Source organism: Microtus pennsylvanicus, chromosome 9 (assembly GCF_037038515.1).
Source record: "Microtus pennsylvanicus isolate mMicPen1 chromosome 9, mMicPen1.hap1, whole genome shotgun sequence".
NCBI lineage: Eukaryota > Metazoa > Chordata > Mammalia > Rodentia > Cricetidae > Microtus > Microtus pennsylvanicus.
The window spans coordinates 34,907,416-34,935,266 of NC_134587.1; the positions used below are offsets into that span (position 1 = coordinate 34,907,416).

The following is a 27,851-nucleotide window of genomic DNA, read 5'->3' on the forward strand; positions in this document are numbered from 1 at the left end:
CATTGTGTTTACCTTAGGGCCTAGGGTCCCCAGATTTTTTTATTTCTTTTCTTTTAGACCACTTGTCACAGCTCCCTGCCATGAGAGATCATTCAGAGCAGCCTCTAGTCTCTCTGGCTTCCAAGTTACCCAGACCAGAACCAGTCAGGCTTTAACACCCCACCTGTAGAGAGGAGATGTCCTTCTATAGGAAGAACCTGCAGTGTTCCTCTGCTGTTTTTGCTGGTTTTCACATTTTCAAATATATTTTAAACCCTCAAACTATCAGACGCTTTACCAGTTTTCTGCTAGTTCGGCTTTCCCTCAAACTATCACTGCTAACATTACCACTGCCCCCCACAAACTGACATGATTAGTCAGAGCTGCGAGGCAGTTGTTTTCAATTCCAGCTTCTGCTCCCTGACCACAGCTTGTGGCAAGGTGGCTCAGCGACAGAGTGGATCATGCCTCTAGGTCTCTCTTATTATTGTGTTTAAAACTCCAGTGGCTCAAAAAAAACCTGGCTTTTTCATACAACATGGGACCACTGCCATTTTTACTGAGGTCAGGTGACCTTACTGCCATCTTAATGAAGTCAGCTGACTTCACCACCATCTTAACTGAGAGCCAGGTCAGGTGACCAAGTCCCACTATCTTTACTGAGGTATATTCTGTCTGGTGCCCTGGTTTAGTTATGTTTTTGCGTATGCATTCTTCTTGCTGACTTAGTTATATGTGCTTTGTAAAGTGGCATGCATTTGTTAGGGCCCACCAAGAGTATTCACTTTGCCCAATTCCTATTCACTATGTGTCTGTGCACACATGTAAGTTAAATGTGCCTCTTTAACATTTAACTCTTAAACATAATAATTCTCTTTCATTGTATCTCGTTTCAGAGTACAAAGCAATAAGCTTCATGTTTTAAATTGGTATGTACTTTTAAGTCTCTAATTCAAGCATGCTCTACCTGTTAAGTTGGCAGCCAGTACAGTCAAGCTCAGACTCAGCTCTCCAGGCAGATTCTATACTGTAGTTGTAACTCAGCTGTGCCTGGCCAACAGTCCTCAACTGCTCAGAGATCTGGGGAATATGGCATTTAAATATTTATTATTAAGAAAACTTTTCAAAAGAAAAAGAGACAGATTGGTTCCTAGCAGCAGCACTCTATTTCCTCCAAAGAAGACAGAAGACAAATGGGCACAAAACAATGTCCATCCACAATTCACTTCAGCTGCCAAGTGGTGACCACTGGACAAAACTGCCTTTCATCTTAAACTGAAGATCACCAGACAGTGGGCAGAATCACTGTAATCATCAGCCTAATTGTTCAGGTCAAGGTAGGCTTGTCTTCCTACAGATTTCTTAGCCCACACAATCTTTTGGAGCCAAGTAGTCCCTGCGCTAAGCAGCAAAAGAAAAACACAACCCTCAGTGACCATGGTGGATCCTGAGCAGCTCTAGGTGCCAACCAAGTAAGTTCTCTGTTGTTTTTTAATGAATAACTCAAGAAAATTTTATCCTTTTCAAAGATCTCTGATGCAGCTTGACAAAACAAAACAAAACCCGAAAAACCCGAATAATAAAAGAGCAGCAAGAGACATAACTACCCCTGATTTTAAGTTGTATTATCAAGCTATAGTAATAAAAATAGTATGACATTAGCAAAAAGGACAAAAAAACAAACAAAAGCGGGCACGTTGTTCAATGGAATTTAACTGAATACCCAGACAAAAGTGGAGATGGACCTTTGCATTTTTGTTTGTTTGCTTGTTTTGATTTTGTTTTTATTGTTGTTGTTTTAAATAAAGAAGCCAGATGTACACACTGGAAAAAGGACAGTATCTCCAACATATGGTTGTTCAAACTGGATGTCTTCATGTAGAAGAAGGCAGATAGATCCCTATTTAACACCCTGAGTAAATTCAATCCCCAATGGATAAAAGACCTCTACCAAAAACCAGATACACTGAAAGCAATTGAAGAAAAAGTGGGGAAGAGCCTTAAACTAGTTGTTATAGGAAACAACTTTCAAAATAGAGAAATTAATAAGTGGTATCCCATAAAGCAGAGATACTTTTTCACAGCAAAATAAAATGTTGTCTGGACAGTTTGACTGCTTACAGAATGGGAAAAGATTTTCAGCAACTACATGTTGTCTGAGGTTTCTGTCCTGCCCAGTTCCCATGGTTGTTAAGTCCCAAAGAAATCACACACAGAGTTCTACATTAGTTATAAACTGATTGGCCCAGTAGCTCAGAATTTTTATTAACTCTTATAACTTGTATTAGCCCATAAATCTTGTCTGTGTTAGCCATGTGGCTTGGTACCTTATTCGACGAGGCAGTCACATCTTGCTTCTTCTGTGGCTGGGTCACAACTGCTGACTGGGACTTTTTTCTTTCCAGAATTGTCCTGTTCTCATTGACCTGCCTCTACTTCCTGTCTGGCTACTGGCCAATCAGTGTTTTATTAAAATACAATTGAGAGGGTACAAACCATTGTCCCACAGCTACTACACATTCTAAAAAGGGCTAATATCCAGAGTATATAAAGAACTCAAGAAACTAGACATCAAGAAAACAAATAACCCAATGAAAAATGTGCTATAGATTTCAAGTGCCTGAGAAACACTTAAAGAAATGTTGAAAATCCTTAGCCATCAGGAAAATGCAAATCAAACTACTTTGAGCTTTCTTCTTATAACTGTTAGAATAGCTATGATCTGCTGCTAAGTATGTAGAATAAGAGGAAATTTCATTAATTGCTAGTGGGAGCAAAAACTTCTACAGCAACTATGGAAATCAGTGAGTCCATTCTTCAGAAAGATGGCAATAAGTCTACTTGAAGACCCAGCTGTACCATTCTTGGGCATATGCCCAAAGGACATTTCATCTTAAAACAGAGACACTTGTTCAGCCATGTTCATTGCTGTTCTCTTCATAGTAACCAGAATTTGGAGACAATCTAGATGCCCCCCTCAACAAAAAAAAATGGATAAAGAAATTATGGTACTTTTACACAATTGAATATTATTCAGTTAGAGATATAAAAATTTCAGAAAAAAATGGATAGAACTTTAAAAAAGTCATCATAAATGACATAAACCAGACCCAGAAAGGCAATATGGTATGTATATATTCACTTATATGTGGAGAGTAGCTGTACAGTCAATGATTATGAAGATACAATCCATAGACTCCTAGATGGTAGGTGTAAAGAAAGAACTACAGGGAACAGATAAATTTCATTAGGAAAGAGAAATATAATAGATATTTTATGAATGGATGTGGTGGGTGCTGGAATGAGAATACGAAGTAGGGGTAGCAGGAGAGACTACAGGAAGACTCAGCTAAAATTAAGGGGCATTTGAAGGGTATAAAAACCTAATACAGTAGAACCTCATTTCTACCAGCGTTAATTCTATGGCTTAACATCTTTAAGTAATTTTTAGAAAACCATTGCAATGGTAAATGTTGGACTCTAGATGTGAATCCAGAAATTGGGGCTGAGCAATGAGAAAGACTTAGTAACTGGATCAATTCATCTGGGAGTCTAGAATTCTTTAGATTATTCTCTAATAGAAAAAGGTTCATTTTCACAGGCTAAGAAATGTATCTGCTTTCTCCATGGAGAATGAATAAAGAAAAGGTGGGATCCAAAAGGCTTATGACTGTGATAGGTTTTGAAGTGATTTCATCGCATTCGGGATATATTTGTATTTTTCTGGCTAGTTTTGAAAGGTTCCGATAATATATTTGCATTGCCTTCACAGAAAGTGAAATCCCATGGTGCATGCTGAAAAGCACTACCCCAAGATACGACTTTGATATCAGGGGCTTATGCAATCACTTCTTCTATTTCCCGGCAAGGTGTGCTTTGACACCCTGTTACCTTTGCTGAAAAGAGAGCAGCTTGCAAAAGGTACAAAGTCATACTGAGTAGCCCCTACTTGACTAACCAATTTTGTGGCACAGTGGCTAAAAGGAGCGCTTGGAAGCTGCTGCCTTGCATTATACATACCTCTACTTACATCACATGGCAGGACACCTTTTAATAGTCCCTTCAGACCCATTTTCTCATTAGATTTAAAGCTCTGGCGATAGGGCCAGGACTTTTCATGGTGTGAGTAATCCTAATGCCAAGTGCTGCCTCTTTAAAATAAGCAAATGAGAGCTGAAAGCAGAGATGCAAGAACGGAAATTGAGGAGTCTATTCACTGCCTGCTACTATATCAAAAAGTAAACTAATCTAAAGCTAAAAGGCTTCCAGCCTGAGATTATGCGTGCAAATGTGTACTTCCCCCTCCACCAAGGACAGAAACAGCAGTATTTTATTTTAAATTCAAATACATTAAATGGTAAACAAATTTAGTATTCTATTTTTTAAAAGATCTAATAACAACCTACCACGTAAGTGGGCCATTTTGAATAAACAAATTCTCTGTCCTGTTATGTATTCTAATGTATTTTTAGCTAGATAGATACAAATTGCATACAACATAGAGGGCTGTGGTTAAAATATATGAGTATTCTTCCTTTTGTGCCAGCATTCTCAACTCCAGGTGCTACTACAAACAGAGAAAACTTTAATAAAAAAATTAGATACATTTGGGATGTATGGCAACTATTCACTGCTGGGCGAAGAAGGATTAGCCTCTTCAGGGGTGAGCCCATTATTGACTATCCACTGCAAAGTGAAAGCAAAGACACGGAGCAAACAAAAATGAACTCAGAAGGTTAAATTCATATATATTTGTACAGGCACACATATTCACACAGGTGTGTGTACACTTGTGTATAATGACAGTCATAAAAAAGAGGCTATTTGAGGGTGGAATTGAAGTAGCTGCAAGGAGGAAAAAGGGAATGTAATTCTAAATCAATTAAAATATTTTTATGTAAAGGAAAGGCTTAGAAACCCCGCCAAAAATATTCAGGGATGACATCCAGATAGCAGAAACTTGTAACTATATGTCTCCCTTCTGTGTGTAGTCAGTTCTTAGCTATTTATTGGGAATATAAGAAATCTCATATATATTCAATTTTCATTTTCTAAACGTAAAGACTTCTTGTTACGAAATACAATTGTAAGGAAAAGAAAGAAGGTAGCACAAAATTTTAATTCATAGGTTTGAAACGATCGCTGGTCCCGTTAAAACATGTATACCGCAGAAAGGTTTGCCACTCAACCTTGGTGGACATTTCACAAATGCAGAGAAACAATCGAGCAGCTCAGCTCACTTTGGTATTTTATAGGCATATGTATATACGGGACATAATACGGACGGAAGGATTATCTTCATAATGCGTTTTTCCACTTTGTTTTATTTTTGTCAAAACTCAAGTCATGTATTAAAAGCTTGCTTTGTAACCTAAGCATAAAAATATGACAGTGTCCGATAGGGGGCAGTCAAGTACTATGAACAGCAGCGCCTGCATTTTCCCCGGTGTCAGATTCTATTTAGGCGGATAAAGGAAGACCCTGGGCACATTTTCGTATTACCTTTTGTAGAGAGAGCAAAACTGAGCAAAAAAATAAATGAAAATATTCTTTGTCACAGTTCTGTTCCCAGCTGAAAGTCAATAGAATGTTAAAGAGTGCGATTAAGTTCTTCATTCTCCAAACTCTGAAGTAGCTTCTTCTCCAGCTTGCACTTCAGTGCTTCGGATTGTTGACCTTCTTTTCCGGAAACAGTTGAGTAAAAACTGTTAAGAGTCTCAGCACCCTGCCCACCCCAGGCTTCAAAACATAATAAAAGAGGTGATTTGAAAATGTTGCTATTGAATAATATCTTATAATCTGCCAGTTTATCGCTCCTACAGAGAAGTTGGAACAGGTGCCTGGCTCTTTTGTGTTTGAAGACAGAAGTTGGGAGATGTAGAGGTGAGATTACACCCCACGGCAGGGGTGTGCCAGGTGCTTCTGCAGAGGAGCGACTGGTCGGTACGTTCAAAGTCTCATCGAAATCCAAATGAGAATGTGAGAAACCACCCAAAGGAATAAAATCATTTTTTTAAGAGGTGCGGAAAAAGCTTATTTAGGCTTTGAAAGTGTGGTTTCAAAGAGGTTGCTTTTTTATTCTAATATGGCCGTTATCCTGCCGGCTTAAAATCAGACCTCTCCATGCCCCCGGGCTGGCTTTATAAATCCTATTAAGCACGTTACATGCTAATCTCCCACTGAATATCCCACTGAGAGTTTTCCATTGAAGCATTTCACAGTAACCATCACGCAGAACCTGTGTGCTTGATTTCAGCTGCTACCACATACGGGAACTTAATTTGGTTTTGATCTGAAAATAGGCACCTGAGCTCTCAACCCAGCGCCTCATCTGCTTGTTCACCCGTTTCAGTTATGAATGACGACGTCACTTTCTGAACCACTTAGCAATGGCTAACTTGAGGCATCGAAGATAGCTATCATTGCCTTCAACAGCCTGTTTGAATTGAGTTGAGGACATGGTTGTCAATACCTGCATGTGGGTTGCACTCACAACCGGGACATAAATCAACAATCACTAACAGCAGTTTAAGAAATATCTGAGCATTTTGATGTATTTTACTTTCAGGAAGAGAAGATAGATAATTTTAACTAAGTTTTCTTGGCACCAACGTAGTTTATATGGCTAAAGGAAGGATTCTAGAATATTCTTCCTAGAAACAGTTCTCTTATTAAATTTCTTAGGAAACTTATTCTAGACTTGATTTGGAATTCATTACTATTATAAGCTCTGTGTGCATGGGGTAGGGGAGGGAGGTCAGCCTCTTAGCTGCAAAGACATCCAATTGTTTGCTGTTATAACATCCCTAAAGCTCTAAATTCCCAGCTGATTTGAGGTCTTGTGGTGAGATATACTGTAGCTCATTTCATTCTGTATGATCAACAGGACAGGCTACCTTTGCAGAGCTGTTTTCCCTCTGGTTTGATGTCTCTCTGTGGAAATAATGCAATCGATTAATGTGATCAGTCTTTGATTAGAAATTATAACTGCTATAATCCTTTGACAGCCGGTTGTGGTGGCGCACGCCGGTAGGATTTGCTGAAGGAGGCAGAGGCAGGAGGATCACGAGTTCGAGGCCAGCCTGGGCTACACAATTTTGGCCGGGCGATGGTGGCGCACGCCTTTAATCCCAGCACTCGGGAGGCAGAGGCAGGCGGATCTCTGTGAGTTCGAGACCAGCCTGGTCTACAGAGCTAGTTCCAGGAAAGGCTCCAAAGCCACAGAGAAACCCTGTCTCGAAAAACCAAAAAAAAAAAAAAAAAAATCCTTTGACAATTTTATACACCTCTGAGTGTATGTCCATGTTTGGTTTTATCCTTATACATTACTCTTTATCATTATTGTTATTAACCGCAAGGCAGTTCTCAGACAGAGTCCAGTAAAAAGCCCGGGGCCACTTCTCGCATTCCTCTTCACCATAAACTTGGTTCTGAAAGGACCGAGGGGAAGACTGTGTGGTTTTGATATCTACTTGAAAGCACAGAATGGACGCCGCCTTAGCAGTTTGTAGATGCCCCCACAAGGGAAGAGGAACCCCGAGGAACTCGGTGAGGGCTGATTTTCTGCTCAACCAAGCATCTGCTTAAGGGTTCTGTCTTTGCTTCTGTCTGCGTGTGAATAACATTACACCAAGTATCACTTTTGCGGTGCTGCTCTAGTAGACTTCGCAGAATGCTATGAATGATATCCCTGGCCAAGTCTATTTACAATGCAGACTGTAGCAATGGAACGTCATAAAAGCATTTAATGGTCTTTCAACTATAATTTAACTTTGCCAGGATTCATGCATAAAATCACACATTTTCACAAATCTTGATAAATATATCTAGGTCCAAATGTCACTATTTTTCTTCCTACAAAGAAAGACTTGACATAAAATTAGGGCATTCTGTTCTGGGCCTAAAAAGCTCCTTTGCATTTAAGTTTTTATGGTGATTAAAAAGTATAATTTTCATAGTAGAAAAATGCTTTTAGAGGGCAAGAGACATTTTCGGTGTGAGAGAATGGGTTTTCTTCTACTTAAAAAAAAAAGAGATGTTTTGGGGGAAAGTGTAAGTTTTTCTTCAAACGAAACTGTTAAAATGTGATTCAAGTAAATTGCCCTTAACACACTCTTATTTAGTACTTAGACCTGACAGGCACTGTGCCCAAATGGAGATGTGACAGCCTCCCAAGACCAGCTCCCAGCTTATTCTAGCCAGGTGTGCTTCGAAGAAATGTCTGATTATTTTTGGTTGTTGTTTCTTTCCTTTATTTCTTTTTGATCTTTGCTTCTATTTACTGTCTCTTGCTTTAATTTGCTGTACAAGGATCGTTTCTGATAAAACAACAAAAAACAATTACTCTGCTCAGAAATCCAAATGCAATAGCAACCCTATTTGAAAGTAGAAACAGAAAACCCACCAGAAACTGCCTTAAACTATCTCACCAAGGCGCAGTCTCTGCGGAAACATTAACACCTGCTGGCAAAGTCGAGCATCATTCTCTCTTGCAACTCTTGTGATGCTTAGGCCTGACCTCCGTCTTTGTCATTGTATTTCCCTGTTTATCTCAGATGCAAGGATGTGTTCCATGACAGACGGACCAGAGAACAGCAGATACAGCGAAGATTAACAGGTTCAGTGGAAGCAGTGAAAAGCCATTAATCAGCAGCTTGGTGTCTCTAGGCGCCTCTTACAGGAGAAATCCACACAGAAAGGTTTTTTAAAACGCACTTGGTTGGAAATTATAAAATGCCAAAGGCCACACAAAAGGAAACAAGAAACATACGACTAAGTCCGTATTTTTAACTTTTAAATATAAAGTGACTAAGTTTTGAAATGCTCGCCACTGTTTCCAATGATGCAAACTCTAATGAATGTAAATGCCCCAAAGATGAATGAAAGGCTTCCCATAGCTTTCCTTTTGTCATGTGATTCTGTGAGAGGCCTCAACAGGAAGTGGTCCCCAGTTACTGATGGATCTGTAACATTACCACAGAGAACCTATGGGTATGATCTGAATTCTGCTTGGCTTGGAGGCAGAAACCTGCTTGTAAATCTTAAATGGCACATACTTGACCACAAAACTTGTCCCAGCCTGAAAGGTCTTTACATGGATTGTCCAAAACCTCAGACAGAGTGAAATTGCAATGGGAGTCGCATCTTAGTCAAATGTTTGTCAACACAGCTTCCAGAATACATATGCTCTCGATTTTATGGGTTTTCGTTTATAACGATCCCTTATCTTTTGATTAAGTCTGCAATGGATGTTTGGAAGCATGGTTCTTATAGGATTCTGAAAAGTGAGGTATTTATCACATAAATGGTATTTGGATTATATATCAATTTCATATATATATATGTATATATATATATATATATATGGTCATTGTTGTTAAATATACTGAGTGACTGTCTAGCATATGCATAGCTCTGCTGAGTGAATAAACTCAAGCCCTCCAAGTTTCCATCCCACTAAGGGAGAAAACTCTAAGGGAATGTGAATGAAAGTGATTATGTAATCTAGTAATTAGGAATAATATTCAAGGGCAAATTCTGCCATTAGAAAGATATGTGATCTCCGAGTGCGCACTTTTCCGTCTAACATTCTCATTAGATGAATGTGGTGAATTGCAATAGATGATTTGAATGTTCCTTTCCCTTCAGCCACCTTCAAAGTTATTTTTTAAATTATAATTTAGGAGTAGAAGCATGATGAGTAAAAGAACAGAGGCCAAAAGAATTGGGCAGAACAATGCCGCAGAGCCACATAAAAAGTGTTTCCTACCCTGGATCACTGGCAGACTTCCCTCAACAGGCCTCAGTAAGTTTGGTCCAGCTTGGGAGAGAGAAAGCAATGCTGCAGGCATGTCAGGCGGTGTCTAAAAGCAGCCAGGGAGCAGTCTGCCTATGAATTCCCGACCTGAACCCCCACGGCAGCTACCTCACGAGTGGAGTGGCAAGCTTTGGTAAACGTTTTACATGTCTGAGAGATCCACATATGAATCATGGCATGACGCATTGTGCCTTCTAACGATGTATCAAAATGTTAAATAGGACTTGTATCTGAAAGCCATATTACTATGAAATATACTATGAAGAGAAGAATTATGGTGTATCTTTAATATTTCAAATTACCCTTCCTGATGTTAGGAGTCGGTCCACCAAGAGTCAAGGAAAATCTAAAGAGATCAAATGTGTCCTAAAAGCTTTAGTATTTGTCTTTCAAAAGCCATGGCTGCCATTCAGTTAGGCTTTTCCTATAGTCTGTCTATTTTAAGATAATTACAAAAACGTCAGCAGAGAGAAACAGAGGCATAAAGAGAAGGCAAGGTTAGAGATATTTGGCCATATTTTCACTTTTCAAGGTAACTCTGAATAATTGGTAAATGGTGGCAATTAAGATACATCAAAATCTTATTTACCTCAATCAAATCTCCAAATCCCAGTTGAACAGGTAAACTATCAAAAAGAGTACACGTTTGATAGGACCATTAACATGGGTGACATTTAAAAAACCCGCCCTTTATAAGCTGTCACAAATCTCAACTTCTAACTTAGATTTTTTCATTTTAAAGCATTAATGATGTGATAACGGATAATTTCTCTTATATCCTTCTGCGTCTCCCTCCTTCTTCTTCCTGACTTGTTCCCGCCAACTTGGCAAGGTTTCTTTCTGGAGAGGCAGAGTGAGGGAATTTCAGTACCCAGGGACAGTGGTTATATAAATCCTTAGCCCCCTAGCAACCCAGACTTTGGGGCACATTCTCCTGCATATTCCTCTCTAGTGAGAGGTGGTCAGACTCAGTGTGTTGTTTAAATAAGACTCTTTTCCTTCACTCACAACTGAGATGGTTGGTGTTTATAAAATGATACCTGGATAGTAAAGAATCCCCAGTGATAAAGAGCAGAAATGAAATGTAGTGTTTCATCACATACGGACAGGTGGCTGTAAGACAAAGTAGCATTACCACTGACTGATAGTCAATAGTCACGTATAGTCACAAACTATAAAGAAAGAGTGACTGGTTTTGTTTTCATTTGTCTCATTGAGAAAGTATATTGTATCCTATAGCTTGATAAGAATTTATTTGACTTGTCAATGTTAATATCTGATTGTAATGAAATTATAATGGGTTACAAGAATAAAAATAGTAGCTAACGATTTTGTCTCCACCAATAACATATTTGTTACTCATTTTCTTTTCCATGAGAATATATTATGGAGAAATAAAAGAATTTATAGAAAATTATGTTTATGTTACTTTTATACTTATAATATATTAAATGAGCTGAATACTTAAAACCTAGACATACGTTATTTAATTTAAGTTCAACTTTTTTCTGGGTATCTGTGAGTGGCAGCAGAGCTCATAACAACCATCTCCTGTGATAAATTGATTGTTTTCAATAGACGTTTGGAAGAACTACTTTGTGCAAGTGCTCTGAGGTGAGGTAGGCAATTGCTTTTCATGTCACTTCAAAACTTGCCTTATGTAACTTTCTGATGCAAGGAAATTCCACCGCCCCCTATTTGATCTGCTTATTATATGTTCTGAATGAACTGGTCATGTGTATTTACTGGGTCTCCAGTCTAAACCCTCTTTCTAAAGCATCCACCGCCAACAAGCATTTTAGTGCAGGGTCTGTGCCGTATTCCTAAACTCCTGCCAAACTAACAGCTGGAGGAGTTTTTCAGATACTAGTGCTGTTGGAATCACATCCACTTTCTGTCTTACACTAAAATGTCTCCTCTTGTATTTCCCATTAATGCTTAGTGGGAGCACAGTCTCCGTGGAAATCAGATACAGCAAGCTCCCTGCATCAGCAAGCACACTTTCCTCACACCTGAACTTCTCAATATATTGTATTGGTTGTAGCACTGTTTTGAGTTATGTGTTATTTACAATTGATGGCTTGATTTTTTTTAATTGCTTTAAAAATTCTTATTTTGCTCTACTACTTTGTGTTTGGGCGGTACAGTTGCAAGTTCTTTCATTTAAGGGAGAAAAAATGTAGGTCAATGGTCTGAGACAGTCTGTGTTGCTTTCTCTCTGTTCCTGCATTGCTGGGTTCATTCTTCTGGAGTGCTGCCTGTTCGCGAGTGCAGCATGCTGAAACCTTAGCATTACCTGTGATTTCACCTGACTACCTTTCCCAGAGTTCCCTTTTCAAGCCTCCACGTTTGCAGAGGCTGAAGAGCAGTTGCCTAGCGAGAGAATGTGGAGCCTCTACCTGTCTGCGTTTGCCACCTTGTCTCCGTGGCGCGCAACTGCATAGAGCAGTATGGAAGACAGAGTCTGATGTCTTCAGCATGGCTCTTGGGTGCCCCCCCCCTTTTGCAGAGACATGGGGTGATGTTGGAAATTTCATTGTAGCTTTTGCCATAGTTGCGTAATTGAGATTATATAGGAGACACACACACCCAGTCCTTCCCAGTGGATAATTCCATAGACTGCAGATGTCTTATGGGCCCTTGAGAGACACTGCCTTGCATTCGCAGTTCCCATTCTTTGGAACTTCATCATTTATTCCTAAGTTTGTGGAAATTTTAAACTATTGGGTGCGTAGTATTATGAAACTAAAAGAAATCTTGGGGCCATTATGTGTCACAACCAGAGGGAAATATATATATATATATATATATATATATATATATATATATATATATACTTGTAAATATTACACGTCATGTGACCTGAATAACTAAATTCAAAAGGCAAACTAAAAGCGAAACTTTTCAATACGGAGAGGGTGGCATAAGAGGTGCACATATGACCGGAGTATAAGGATGGAAAGACCCTTCTTCCAGATGCCTGGTCTTGCATTTCCCAAGTTTGCTTCCCACAGTTTGGTTCTGTTTAATCTTAATGACTTCTCTTCTGGATTGCCCAAAGTTGGCTCCCGAGAATTTTATGGTCATTTTTAGGACAAATTTCTCCCATTGATGTCTAAGTTTCAAATCTGGCAATGCAAGAAGTCTTTACCGTATTGCTCCTCTAAGTACCTTTTGACTTGTTTTTTGTTCTTTCAGTTCTCTTTTTTAAGACAGGATTTGTGTGTGTGTGTGTGTGTGTGTGTGTGTGTGTGTGTGTGTGTAAGCCCTGCTGTCTTCTCACTTGCCTCGAACTCAGAGATCTACCAGCCATTGCCTCTATTGTTGATATTAAAGGCATTGGTCACTTCATGTGGCATCTGGTTTTAAAATATTAAAATGTCAGATATTTTCCATAGAAAGGCAATGGCTGATAATACTATGAAGAAAGTCAGCTTTCAACTCTTCAGGTATTGAAGTTTAAACCAGTCATTTCTGAATGCCAGATTAAATCTAAATACCAGAATTATCACTGTGATTCTCAAATGATCACAAAATCAACTTGAGCTGTGTAGGTGCACCACACACGTATGTGTGTAAATGTTCCATATACTCATTTCAATACACCTCATGGTTTCAGAAAGTTCCCAGATTGTCCGTGCAGTATAGGAAATAAAAAAAAACCACAAAAACCACCTCAAAAGCTTAAAATGACTCGAGGAATTCCTTTAAACAGAAAAATCATGCAAAACCCTGCTTTAATATGATGTGCCCGGGACCTGGATGGCTGTTTGCACTTCCCTTGCCTTGTGGTGTTGGGGTGTGTGTGTGTGTGTGTGTGTGTGTGTGTGTGTGTGTGTGTGTGTGTGTGTGTGATGGTTAGTGACTTTGGGAACGTTGGTTTTGTTTTCTGCTGAGTCACTAATTTTGCTGCTCTGTCCCCAGGTGCCACTCAGCATAAAAGTTACAAGTGCAGTTGAGAAAGCTCTGCGAGCTGTCAAGTGGAGGAAACCATTTCCCTAAGAGAAACAAGGTCCTGGTGTGCGTTGGTTTCCCTGGAAGGAAGCTTCCTTACTGCAGCCCAGGCATCAAATCTGCTTTGCCTGAGAAGCGGCTTGCTAGGCGCAAGAGCGGGACTTCTCAGCTGGCTGGAGATGCTTTCTGGCGTCTGGCTGGTTTGGCCCACTGCAGTCCCCCCTTCGCTAAGGACCCAGATCCCTACAGAAAGAGCGAGCAGTTACTTTCTCTTCGAGGAGGCTGAAAGAGCAGTGATATTTGCGGCTCTTTCCCTGTCGTGTTAACCGCCTCTTACTAGTAATAGATGTGATTTCTGTGGGCGACGGATGGGTGTACTGAGGCCTCGGTGATTAATAGTGAATTCCCATCGGCGGGCATCTCTCTGCCCCTCTTGCGTGATGTAAGATCAGACGTACCCCTGCATCGAAAAGTCCAGACATACAGCGCCTGGCTGGCGCTCGCACGCTCTCCGCAGGCGCGCTTCCGCACACCTTCCACATCCTGCTCCTGGCAGAGCAAGAAGGACTGGCTGGACCCACCGACCCAGGGATTTCCAGTGACATTTGTAAATGACGCGGCTCAGTTCCAGGCTGCCAGCGGCCGCGGCCGGGCCGAGGGTGCCGCCGAGCAGTCTGCAGCACAGGCTCACCGGGAAGATCACCATGTCCCAATTGCTTCTCGCTGTCCTCACTCTCTCGGGATTATTGCCTAACGCCAAGGTGCTGACTGTGGGAGCTGACCAAGGTAAGGGCTACGACCCCCCACTTTCGCAGTTTCCTCCTTTGGCTTTCCTGCTAGGTGATACTGGCAAACAACTGAGTGTGAAACTTAAGTCCTTGGCAGCCCCGCTCCCCGCTCCCGGGACCCACTGGCCACTGTGCGCTAACCTCCTGGGGGGAGAAGGTTATTGGAGGGTTTCTGAACTAGGAGCCAGAGTGTACCGCTGCCCGCACATTTTACCCTTGTCATTTTCGGGTCCTGGTTTTGTATGTCCCTCTTCCCCCCGGGAGCATTTGTACTTGGCCAGTGGCTTCTGCCCGGGCATCCCAAGCGCTGCCGATGTTGAATCAGAATTCGCATTTCTTTTAGACTCCCTTTGGCGCTTGCTTTCAGCTGAGAGCTTTAGCCTCCTGATTATCCGCCATAGACAATTACTCTCCCAACTTAGCTCCTGGTTTACTTCCTCAGCTGTGCATCTGGGGAGAGGTGTCAGAGCTCTCTCCCTCCCGGAGAGGCTCTGTCGCCTTTTGCTGGGCTGGCTTGGCTTGGGTGGCTAGCAGAGAAGCTCCTGAGGGCTTTTCTGAGACCATTCAAGCACTGCTAGAACTTGCCTTTTCTGATGAGGGAAGGTCTGTGACCCAGGACCAGGGTACCTTGATAGCCTTATGGACTGGAGAGTCTGACTCCATCTAGCCTAGCACTTTGCGCTTGCTTTTCATCAAAAAGCTGGGAACGGTAGAAGTTCAGAGGGGAAAGGTTATGGGGAACCCAGAGAGAAGAGGAGGATTATAAACGCAGGTTCTGAAACTTTTGACCTGGAAACCCACAATTCCTCTTGTCTTTTTACTATCATCGACAAGGATATGTGGGTTAAAAAGGGAAAGGGGAAAATCGCAGCAAAGGAATATTTGCACACTGCCACCAGGCTCAGAAGGGTTAACTCCTTAAAGAAAAATTAGAAGTATCATAAATCCTGAGCTTATCTCATAATGATCATATAATTTAGCTTTTTTCACTTAATTAGGGAAGAGAAAATAAACAAAAATACTAAAAAACCTCAAATATACAGATGCCAGTGGAAAGCAAAGCGCAAAGGCAAAGGTCTTGCATTGTGAGATTCAGTTGGTTCAGATGAAAGGAATTATGAATTGACTAGGAACTAGTTTCATAATAGGACAGGACCAGATGGGTTGTAATGGTTCTATTTAACCTACTCTTAGCCACCAGCGCCTAATCCTATAAGAGGCTCACACATGGCATTTCTAGGAGTGGCTCTGGTAATCTTTCAGGAACACGGCTGCTGAAACATAAAGATTCTGAACTAGTTTAAGTTGCCTTGAAGTTGCTGTGGAAGAGTTGAAAATGGTGCAGATAAAATGGAAGCATGGGGCTCTCACTTGAAATGACGGTGGCTTTGATCTGCCACAGTCGCTCCTCAATGTTCCTTAGCAAAAACGTTTGAAGTTGGGCTGAAACACATGAGAAGGTGTAGCTTCTGGCTCAGGATGCTGGCAGAGCAGGCTACAGACAGACTGTTGGTCTTAGGTTTCTTGTGATGGAATATACCCCCCCCCCCCCACACACACACCCTGGAGTCTGACCTCACCCCTAGCTCAGTGCTTTGTGTATTTCTGTAGCATACTGCTGCTGCTACCTGAGGGGAATGATTGAACATATTAAGAGAAGTTTGTCTACAATAATAAATAAAAATCAGCTCTCTCAAGAGATAAGAAATTAGCATCAAGAATGATATTTAGTGTCAATATAGTTACAGAAAAGGGAAGAACATCTAAGATTACATGGAAAATAATTGTCAGTTTTCATTACTTAATTGAATGTTAATTATCAGCTGAAAAAATTGTCAGAAGTACTTTGTCATGGAGTGCAAGCATGCATAGTTGCAGATCAACACTTACTGAATTCTAATGCTTCTAATCGAACTCTCAAAACTTAAAAAAAAATAGTTAAAACTGTGCCAACAGTCTATCACAGCTGTAAGAGTCATCTTCAATTGTTTCTAAGAAGAGAAGAGAGGAGGGATGAAGGGGGAGAGGGAGAGAGAGAATCTTGTTAAATGTTTAAAATGAGAATGTAGCTGCATTATGACAGATGCCCCCCACTGAGATGCTGACAGTGAAGACAAGGCTTATAACCCAAGAACAAGGTTAATGAGATGTAGCTGCCTTCAGGCTTGTGGCAGTGGCAATGGCCTTTGAAGAAGAGAATATATGTGTGAAAATACTGGTGAGTTTAATAGTGTAAGGGGGAGCTTTATGTCTTGACGTGCGAGAGCATGTCTGGATCCTCCAGATACTTAAGGTAAAGGGAGCTTCTCTTTCTTGAGGGAGGCGCTTGTGTTCTGCTCTGCTGTGGCATCCCTGTGAAGTTTGTGAGCAGAGGCTAAAGTCTTTAAGCGACAACAACAACAACAAAACCAGAAAGACATGTCAAACTCCTTCGTACGTTTAGTGTCCAAGCCATATGCAACTACCTGTCTTTTAATGACATGTGGTTTGCCTAGTTTACACTCATTTTTATACTGTCAAAATAATGTATGTGCCACTTCTTATTACATTTCATTGTATCTGAAAAAGGAAATAGCTTTATAACTCTTAACAGCCAAAAGGAGGATAAATCATATTCATTGAGAATCAACTAATTTTGTCATTTAATGATGTCATAGTATATCAAAGTATCATTTGGTAGTGATTAAGACTTAAAAGGAAGTATGTCTTAAGTTGTTAAATTATCTGAAAGGATTGGGAAGTGGGAAACCCAAGATAAATTCAAATCCTTGAGTCTGGTAAAATGTTGAGAGCTATTTCCAGATAATTAGTGTTCTTGCTGCTTCTGTCCTCTTCTTGTGTCTGCTTAAAACCAGTAAAAGGTTACAACTATTAATGCTTTGATATTAATTTTCTTTCTCTTAAAAAATGTAATTCACTTGCCTGTTGTAATTCATATCCCCTTTGATCAAATGTTCAGATTTTGTTTTTGAAGAAGTTTCAAAACTGTGACTCAGTTTCCTCCCAACTTCCAAACTTAAGTTTAAATAGGAAAACAAGAGAAAAATGCAGATACGTTAGAACTATGTGCTGATTGAAGGAGCCATTATCTTTAGCTAAATTAGTAACGTCTTGCATTCTTTGTCTTTTAATTTCATAATGAGTAGTAGTACAGAGATAATTTTAAACAACTCACATCAATGTTGCTTACCCTGTTTTCAATTACTCCTCTAAGAATAAAGAATGCATAGATTGTCACAGAAAACTAAGTACTAACTACTCTGGAGTTATTAATACAGTTTTGTTTTTGAGTAAATGTGAAAAAAATTGTAGAGTTGCTTCTGGGTGATATCATTAGTGTATTCATAGGAATGAAGTAGCCCTTTACAAATGCTACTGGCCAGTAAAGGCAACAGAGATTTCCTATGCACCTACATTGGATCCACAATGCTCATTAGTTCTTAGTTGCTTTGTCTATCTCTTGTCTGAGCCTATGCCATACAATAAAGATAAGATCCATTTAAAACCACTTGCAGTGAACACAGGTTGGTTTTGAAAGGAAATGCAATGCTTCAGGACCTCCACTTCTTCTCTCTATTCCATGATGTAATATGACCTTTATCCTAATAATATCATTGGTTTTGTTTCTGCACCTAATTCTTATGTCTTACATGAACTACATCCTCATTGTCTACTCATTCCTAGTTACAGTGAAGAAGTGTGGGGAAAAATCTCCAGTGAGACACAAGGATAGATTGCTCCCTCTTCTATGCCTGTCTGTCAAAACAATTCTTGTACAGAGGAAACACTTGTCTTCATTCCAGATAGATACATTCAAAGAAAGTGGAATTAATGCTAAACGTTGAACATGCTTATACCAACATAATGTCACTAGTCAAACCAATGCAGGAGCAAATAGATCCTACCCACCTGTGAAATTTGGATTTACATATCTTTTTTAAAATGACAGCTTCAATGCAAAGACCATAAAATGCCCCTCTGGCGACAACCTTGCATATACTGTTTACTACAATAAAGTTTTTACTTTTTCATAACTGTAGATAAAATTATGTTTGTGATTAGTGCATTCCTGAGACACAGAAATAAAAATGTGAAATGAAAAACTGTTGAAATATTTCCTGACCCGAAGCAAGCAGCGCTCTAATGAGTTTCCATATGGCTAGTATTTAGTTTTCACACAGTCCGAAACTGGAAGTCACATACGTCAAAGTGCTTTTGCCCCCTATCAGTTTTTCAGTGGAGGAACTGAGGCCAGTGTCCCACGTATGCTGAGCCTGTGATCTCACTGAAACCCACCCAGCCCTGAGCAATTGCCTGTGAAATAGCTTCACTATCTTGCCATTCAAATGGATTTTAGTGCCTGGAATAGGGAAAATGTGGTCTGCCAAACTTAATCTGAGAATAATGACAAATATAATGTATGCACCTCAATGTATGGAGAAGGGAAATTCAAAATTTTAGGGTTTTTTTTTGCTTTATAGAAGGGAGGCAAAATTATTTTAACTAGCTAATATTGAAATTCTGAAGCAATACTTTTTCTGCTTCTACTGTCCTGTTAATCCATAAACACACATTTAATTCAGAGGTATGGAAACTGAACTCCTACCTGGGGAAAATATCTTAATAGTTAAATATAAAACAATACTAAATACAGAAACACCTGTAGAATTTGTTTATTAAAGTTAACACTAGGTCTAATTCCTATGTGCACTAATTTATATTTATCTAAATCTCTTTTAAGATGTATCATGTTCACAATAATGTCAAGTCGCTATTTTCAATCTTACATAAACTCTCATCTAAGTAACATTGTGATTTCACCAATTGCGCCCTTCATATCAGAGAAAGAGGACCAAACCCTCCAGAATATCCCATCACACATCAGAAGAAATAACCTGAAAAATGTATATACTTTCTTCAATCGAAGGCTTTTCTTCCATGTACTGTCTGCACAAATTTAGAACTACATTTTCCCTAATAAATGATTTGGTGGTCTCCTCTATCTCTCCTGGTACAACTGCATGGCCAAGTTAGAAAATACGTATTATTTATTTCACTGCTCTGAATTCGGCATTATCACAAAATACAACTCTCTATCTGGCCTCTTCCTCCTCTTTCTCTCTCTGACTATCCCTGTTTTCCACACCTTTTTTCTTCTCTTTCTTTGTGCCTTATTGGTTTAGACTGTCTCCACAGAAACACAATTAATTTGATTGAGTTTCCTGAGCAAACTAATTCATGGAATTAACTTGTTCCTAAATTAAAATTAAAGCTGTTAGATAAGAGTACAGATAGATAGAAAAATCCAATTGTCAAATAATGATACTTTGTCAACATCTGAGACTTCCTCTCAGCCTTTCCAAAACTCGGTCTAAATATAAAACTTTTCAGGGCTGTTTCTTCTATAGAACCAGTCATTTCAATTAGTGCATTCCTAACATTGGCTCTTTTGTTTACTTTTATTGTTCTTAGATTAGGTTAAATATACTCATCTTTAGAAATTTTTATTACTATCAAGAAAATGTTATATTGATATTCTTTAGAGAAGATGAGAGTCCTTATGTAGGCATTTTTAGAAAGGACAGTTTCAAGTACAATTTTTTTTTATATAACTTTAAGAAAAGAAAAGAAATAAAAACTTGGGGAAGAAGATAGGACATGTTGCCTTGCTAAACTACCATTGCTACATTTCATCTCAAAGTGTATTCTTAATAACAGCCAGACATCTATTTCCTGAGTCGCATGCACTTCATTGTCCTGGCTGGCTTAGCCTTCAGACCAAAGACAGGTATTGTTGAAAAATGACCTCATTTTAGTGGAAAGAATGTGCCTGTTCTTTAGGTAAGATCAAGGTTCCACAGTTTGTCTCTTGTTTTGTTCTTCCCATCAATAGGACGGTCCTTCCTAACTTTCCATGTAGCATTTCCATCCTTCAAGCTTCAAGACAGCTTAACTTTAGAAATATGAATGCATAATTCCTTAAGAAATTTCTACCGCTGAGTTTTTCTTTAATGACAATTTGTCATCTTATCCTTTTCTTCTTCTTCTTTTTTTTTTTTTTCCCTCCAGAACAATTTTTTTTAATTTATTTATTTATTAAAGATTTCTGTCTCTTCCCCGCCATCGCCTCCCATTTCCCTCCCCCTCCCCCAATTAAGTCTCCCCCCCAGCCCGAAAAGCAATCAGGGTTCCCTGTCCTGTGGGAAGTCCAAGGAACCCCCACCTCCATCCAGGTCTAGTAAGTTGAGCATCCAAACTGCCTAGGCTCCCACAAAGCCAGTGCGTGCAGTAGGATCAGAAACCCATTGCCATTGTTCTTGAGTTCTCAGTAGTCCTTTTCTTCTTAATGTGAGAAAGAGAACTGAAGATGAGAGTGGGGGCCAGAAGAAGGACATGAGACTTAGTTGTGGATGCTGTGAGAGCTCCTAGGGTATATTAAAGATATTTATAAAAAGAAAAAAATCATAGGTATAATGATGAAAACATTATTGTATTTAGAATGTTCTATTTTCCTTAAGAATTATGACATTTAACGCTAGGAAGGACAAAGAGTCTGAGAGAGAACTTTGACATTGACATTTTTGATTCTTCCAACATAGATGTAATATTTGGAGCAATTAGTGTTCTCAAACTTTTGATAAAATATTAAGTTCTATAAATTTTAGATCTGGAATTTCAATATATTTCAAACATTATACACATTTCTCAAAGTTTTTAATGGTGTATTTTTATGTTCAAAAATACTAAGTATACTTTAATAAAAATATTCTACTTTTATTTAACTCTTAATTTTAAGGCACTTTTCTCATGTATTATTCTGAAAATGCAGTGGTGACTGGATGCGCTCAGTAGACTCTTGTTGTCCGAGGTAAAAGTATTATAGATTGTGATCACTCATCATTCATTTGAAGACTTGTGCATGGCGTTGCGGACGCAGAAATCAAACAATATTTTAGTCATTTTGCTATCATAATGATAATGGCTATTTGGTCATCCGTGTAATAGTGATGGGATGAAACCTCAATGGTATACTTAAGTTATTTGTGGACAAAAAGTGAATTTTTCAATATGTAATTAAAACCAGGTATACTATAGAACTTTAATGTTTTTCTTAGCTAAACTAGCTAAATAGTTCTGTCAGATACTTTGAAATGAATCATGAGAGCAATGACTTTTGTTAACTTTCTTTCAGATTCTTTTCTTGCTTCCATTACCATACAATCACCCCCCTCAAAAAGACTAGGGGTTTTATTTTACTTGTTTGACAATGTAGTTCAGCCATGAGTACTTATATGAGAAGAATAAGAAGCAAGAAGGGTTAGCCAAGAGCAACCAGCATAGGAAATATATACCAATTATGTTACAAAGATAGAAAAATAGTGTGAAGTGATTGGTAGAAATGCTTTGGTGGTTCTATACATATAATTTCTTCAGGACGGTTGATATGTCTGCTAATAACAAGTGATAAAGTAGACCATCTTTAGTAGTGGAGAAACTTTTCATTTAGACCTTGAGAAATGATCATTATCTCATCTTTAGAGAATGAGAGAAGGCTTGCATGTCTGGAATGAACTGTCTGTGCTCAGTAGAGTAAGGGAATCAGATTAGCTAAATGTCAATAGAGGGAGCGACATAGGTTTAGTCCTGATTAAAATAAGTAGCAATTAGAGGTTCTTTAAGAGATGAAATTGTAGATTATTTTTTCTGCTACACAAACAAGAGAGAGCAACAGAGTTACAGGGTCATTTAAATTCTCCTGGGGAAGGTGCTGTGGATTTGAATGAAAATGGTAATGATGAGACAAGATGGAACAAACTTTTAAATCTTTTATTTTTAAATTAATTAATTAATTAATTCTCTCATATATTACCTCAGACTACAGTTCCCTCCCCCTGATCCCCTTCTCCATTGCCCTTCAGAATAAAAAAACAGGCCTCCCAGAGATATCAACCCAAAAAAGGCATATCAAGCTACAGTAAGACTAAGCATATATCTCACACCAAGGCTGGACAAGGCAAGCCATTTATGAGGGAAAAAAAAAAACCCAATTAAGTAGGAGAAAGAATCAGAGACAGCCCTAGCTCCCACGGTTAGGAGTCCTACAAGGAATCCAAGCTGCACAACCATAAGATATATGTAGAGGACCTAGCTTGGACCCATACAAACTCCCTGATTGTCAGTTTCTCTGGACCCCTACGAGCCCTGGATTATTGATTCTGTGGGTGGTGTTCTTGTAGTCTCCTTGACTTCTCTGGCTCCTATAATCCATTTTCCCGCTCCTCAGGAGCTCTCTGAGCTCTGCCTGATGTTTGGCTCTCTTTCTCTCCATGTGAGTTGCTGGATGAAGCCTCTCTGATGATGATCATGCTAGTCTCTAGTCTAGGAGTATAGCAGAATATAATTAAAAATCGTTTCATTAACTTATTTCTTTTCTTATCAGTCCTGTTTGATTCTATCGTAGGTTCCTGGGCTATCCAGCCTCTGGTTCCTGGCTACCCAGGCAGTGACAGGCGTGGGTTTCCTCTCTGGGTTGGACTGGTCATTGGTTGGCTTTTCCCACAACTCTGTGCCACTTTTACTCCAGCACATCTTGCACGCAGGACAAATTGAATCTCGAAAGGTTTGTGGCTGGGTTGGTGTCCTAGACCCTCCACTGGAAGCCTTGCCTGCTTACATAAGAGGACCAATTTTAAGCAGATAGTCTACAATAATAAAATCTCTCTCACTCATAGGAATACATAGGAAGACGAAGCATGCAGTGGTCATTTTTAGCTTGTAGAAGTAAAGGTGGATGTTCTTAACGACAGAACATCTAGTTTATGTTGTTTAGGAATGGATGCGTTCCATTTTGGCTCACACATGTTATAATTCAATGCAGTACATGACACCCAATGATTGTGTTTGATCCTGCAATAATGTTTTTTCTTACTAATACCTTTGTACTTGTATTTCAGAACATCCAACACCAATGTTCCTCTTACTCCCTCTATGCATACTATATCTGGAACTCATAGATGCCAACATAGCATTCTTTGTGGGTTATTTAAAACTATGTATTTACGAACATTAAGAACATCCTAAGTATTGATAAATACACAGCAATTATTTTTTGCCATTTCAAACAATTTAAACCATTGCAAAAGCAAAAGGAGGAAAAATTGGCCCACGGAGACTCATTTGTGTTTTATTCTCAAAGAAATCTTCAGTGTTTTTAGCAGAGAGCTCCTATTCAATTGTACCTTAAACCTTTACATGATTGAGAAGAATTTCAACTGACAGTCATGTTCCTGGTTATGAATATTCTATTAGGTTAGCAAAGGGAAGAAATTGTAACACAGTTACTACTCACTGCACCCATCTCACTCTGAGAAGTTTTTTAAAAATCTGAAGCTTTTGAAAAGAAGAGAGGTGCTGAAAAAAACTGGCAAGCCATCTTCCTGAACCAAAGTATGGCTCTAGAATTGATGTGTGTAGAACTGGTGTGCTACTTGTTCCGTCAGAGCTCATGAGTTTTCTTCCTAGGTTTATCCTGATGCAGTACCCAATGCATACCATCCTTGATGTGCTTTGTAGAACCTAGAACCAGCACAAGCAATCGACACACTAATTATGCAACTCTGCCAACTCTGTATTTTTAAGGTAAACTTGATTGCATTACCAAAACACACAATTCAGATTTTCTTGGCTCTTGCTAAAGTTACAAAGGAAAGAGAATGTAAGAGGAACCTGAAGAGAGGCATACAGATGTTGTGATATTGGAAAGCTTCTCATCATGACGGTCTGTAAAGTACTGAATGCAGATGTTTGAAGGTGCTACTGTTCCTTTTAAGCTGAGTGAGTCACCAGGCTCTAACTATTGAAGATTGTTTGGGGGCTTTGGGAGTTAGGCCCTGAAAGTTTGTCATTGTTCTTTTGTATTATCACTAATATTCTTTCTCTCCTTCCCTCTCTCCTCTCCATCTCTCCTATTCTCTACCTTAAGCAAAAGCTGAGGTTTCTTTTAGAACTTTAGATGTGCAATGCAGAATACTACCATAGTATCAGTTTAGTGCCTAAAATAGTTCACTTAATTTCCTTCAGAACTTAAGATATAAGCAGAGACTGCTCATTTATTTCCAGGCTGCCCAGACCCAAATAGTCACAGAGAAAGTATACTAATTACAACATTGCTTGTCGTATTAGCTCAGGCTTCTTATTAACTAACTCCTACAACTTAAATTAACCAATTTTTATTAATCTGTGTATAAGGTTGTGGCTTACTGGTAGGGTTCCAGCATCTGTATCCTTCAGCAGTTACATGGCATCTCCCTGACTCTGCCTACTTTCTCTATAGTTCATATTTCCAGCCTGGCTCTATTCTGCCCTGTCATAGGCAGAAGCAGCTTCTCTATTAACCAATGGTAATAAAACAGATTCATAGCATACAGAGGAGAATTTCACATCAATTCAAGATCACCTGAATAGAGAACCAAGAAAGCAGTTCAGTTGTGAAAGCTCACCTCCTTATGCCCTTCATGGTATAAGAAGGAGTAAGAGCATTGTGGGAAAATTCAAACTGTGAATACTTCTATCCTGAGTGGTAATGCATAAATCCATGTGTATATGCATAGTTTTCAGTGTTGCTGTGTCTGAACTTAGGAAAAACATCTACTAAGTAGACTGTACATTGAGACGAAGTGATTCAAACACAAGAATATAAAGTTTTAGAAATGCCTACATAAAATATTGAAGCAAAAGATCTCAAGCAATTTCACTGCTGTGTAAAGTATGTACATGTGAGTTTAGTAGACATTTTAAGTTCAGTTCATTTTTCATTCATGTTGTCAAAAACCTCTTTTATAATTTGGATCTGAGAGTTCAGTGCTAAAATCAACACTATGCCTTGAAGTAAGATAAACATGAGGTATATACCAAAATTTTGTTAAGTTTTAGAGTGACTGAACCAAATGAAATTTGAGGCTGGGAGATTTTGCATTAATATTTAATTTGGGGCTCAGTGTAAATCTTTTTGCTGTGTACTTCAGCAGAGAGGTGCCAAAAGTTTGAAAATAAATTAACCTGAGAACTGAAATCAGCAGGAAGAGGGCTCTTTTGTATGTTTGTGAGAATGAGGTGTAATTTATGTTCACAAGCTAGAACTCTACTCACATCACATGGAGGTCTGCTGAGGGCTTTATTTCTTTTGTAAGGAAACCATTGTAGGAAAAAGACTCAAAGGGAGTAGAAAGAACTTGCTTACATTTTAGGTAAGGCAAAAAATAATTAGTGCCTAAATGTTCAGAAATAATAGAAAGGCATCTAGGCAGGGGTACTTTGCTGTCTTCGAATAGGGCTTGAACCTCTTACATGGAGCCAAGTGCAATGGCATAAGTCAATTGGCAAAGAAGTTACTTAAGTCAAAAATAAGCTTTCAGAAACTGAATTTGTTCAAATTTATCAGTATTTTCAGTGTGTACCAAGGATGATTAGCCAAGCTCTTGTGTGTGAAAATCAGGGAAGTGTCTCTATGACAATGGCCCCGACAGGGCTTGAGAACTGATGCACATGAATATGGAACTCCATCTGTAATAAGGACAATGGTATTTCCTGAAAGATGACCATCTCCTGGGGACCTAAAGAAGTCATCCTGATGCTCCCATCTGTCTGCAGCCAACAAAAAAAAATGATTGACAGAATTTTTTCAATATTTTCAGAGAGGGCAATAATTTTGGGTGTGGCTACCGAGAAATCCAGATTTAGAGGCAAAGTTGCTGAAATCTTTCTGCTATCATCTTAAGTAACAGCACTTGACCTATTTAGTGACCCCTGAATATTAAAGGCATGCTTCACAAACACAGATTTCTGCTCAGAAGGTTCTATGGGTGACATCTACACAGGACATAATACCTAACAATCCAAAGTGGTAGCTAATGAGATTATAGCCACAAGAGAATCCAGACCTTTGGATGATTAAAGAGAGATATAGATAGATAAATATCCATGTTTTAAATATCACCCATGGGGCTGGAGAGATGGCTCAGCTATTAAAGGGTAGGCTCACAACCAAAAACATACAGTGTCTAGATTGCATGCCTGTGTGTCATATTGGAATTATCTCAGCTCAAGTGATTATTTTAAAGAGTAACTTTTCACTTTTGAAATACTTTAGGGTTGAAGAGGGGAGGAGAGAGGCAGGAAGGGGAGCAGAAAAAATTGTAGAGCTCTATAAAAATAAATAAAATAAAAAACAAAATAGGCTTATATAAATTTAAGTGAGAATTACATAAACTTTTTTCTCTAATACTAATATATTACATATTGATAATATAATATAGAAATAAAAATGCAATATCGGAACAATAAATGTGACTAAGTACAAACTTCAGAGCTAAGAGCATGACACAAATACATAATTTGTGTTTCACCTCCAACCCAGATGAAGCACATAACTCCATTCTGCCCATGCATTTTTCACATCTGTCTTTATCTTTTTGTTACTTCTTACTTTCAGGTTCTGTGCTCATCTGAGGAATGCTTTTGAGATATTTGTAGAATTTGCCACAATTCAGTTTTGCCTGACCTCTCACATGATACACTGGAGATGATGTGATCTTGACAGGAACATAACAGACCAGTACTCTATTCAGTTTGTCACAACAGCAGAAATTAGGTCTGTGTCACATTGTCCATGTAACTGCTGGGTGAGGTGGCATCATGCCCGTTCTTTCTACATTTGCTAAAATTATTCTGTCAAGAAGAACTGCCTATCTTTCCCTATTTGTTCATATATGTATAGATTTACCTATATTGATTCAGTTGTTTCTACCGTAAAATGAACCCGTCATTACTTATTTTCTTGTTCATATTGTTCCAGCTTTGACACTGAGAGATCATTCCAGTTGTTCCCTCCAGAAGCTTAGCATATCCCTCTTTTTATTATTTTTAGCAGGTTATTATTTTTTACAATACCAAATACAACAATGTCATCAGGCATTTCCCTGCCTCCCCTTCAGTGGCCTACATTTCTCCAGATTTCACAGAATCTTAAAATCATGGAGACTTTTAGTTAGATGCACTCACTTAAGTGTCAAAGACTGATAGCACCATAGGGAAAGAACAGCATTCTGTTCCTATGTTTTTTAGTTCTAAGAGAAGTTATTTTTCTTAGCACTTCTGTTTGAAGAGTTAATTTATGGTTATCAGCTAGCTGAAACTCTGAATTAGTGTGACTATAGAAAAAGTATTCTTGTTGAGTTCAACATTTACTGTTTATAAAGTTGTTGAAGAATATCACAGGTAAATATAAAAGGTAATTAGTGTTTATTGATGTTTTC

General features: G+C 38.9%; 1 protein-coding gene across 1 annotated transcript in view; it reads left to right on the forward strand.

The window, feature by feature from the left end:
* Window positions 1–13,747: 13,747 nt before the first annotated feature.
* The window catches only part of Lrp1b (LDL receptor related protein 1B), a 1,720,116-nt gene continuing 1,706,012 nt past the window's right edge, over window positions 13,748–27,851 (forward strand). Inside the window, exon 1 of the mRNA XM_075985306.1 lies at window positions 13,748–14,536. Coding sequence (XP_075841421.1) covers window positions 14,362–14,536 — 175 coding nt within the window. The 5' untranslated portion in view covers window positions 13,748–14,361. The remainder of the gene's footprint in view (window positions 14,537–27,851) is intronic.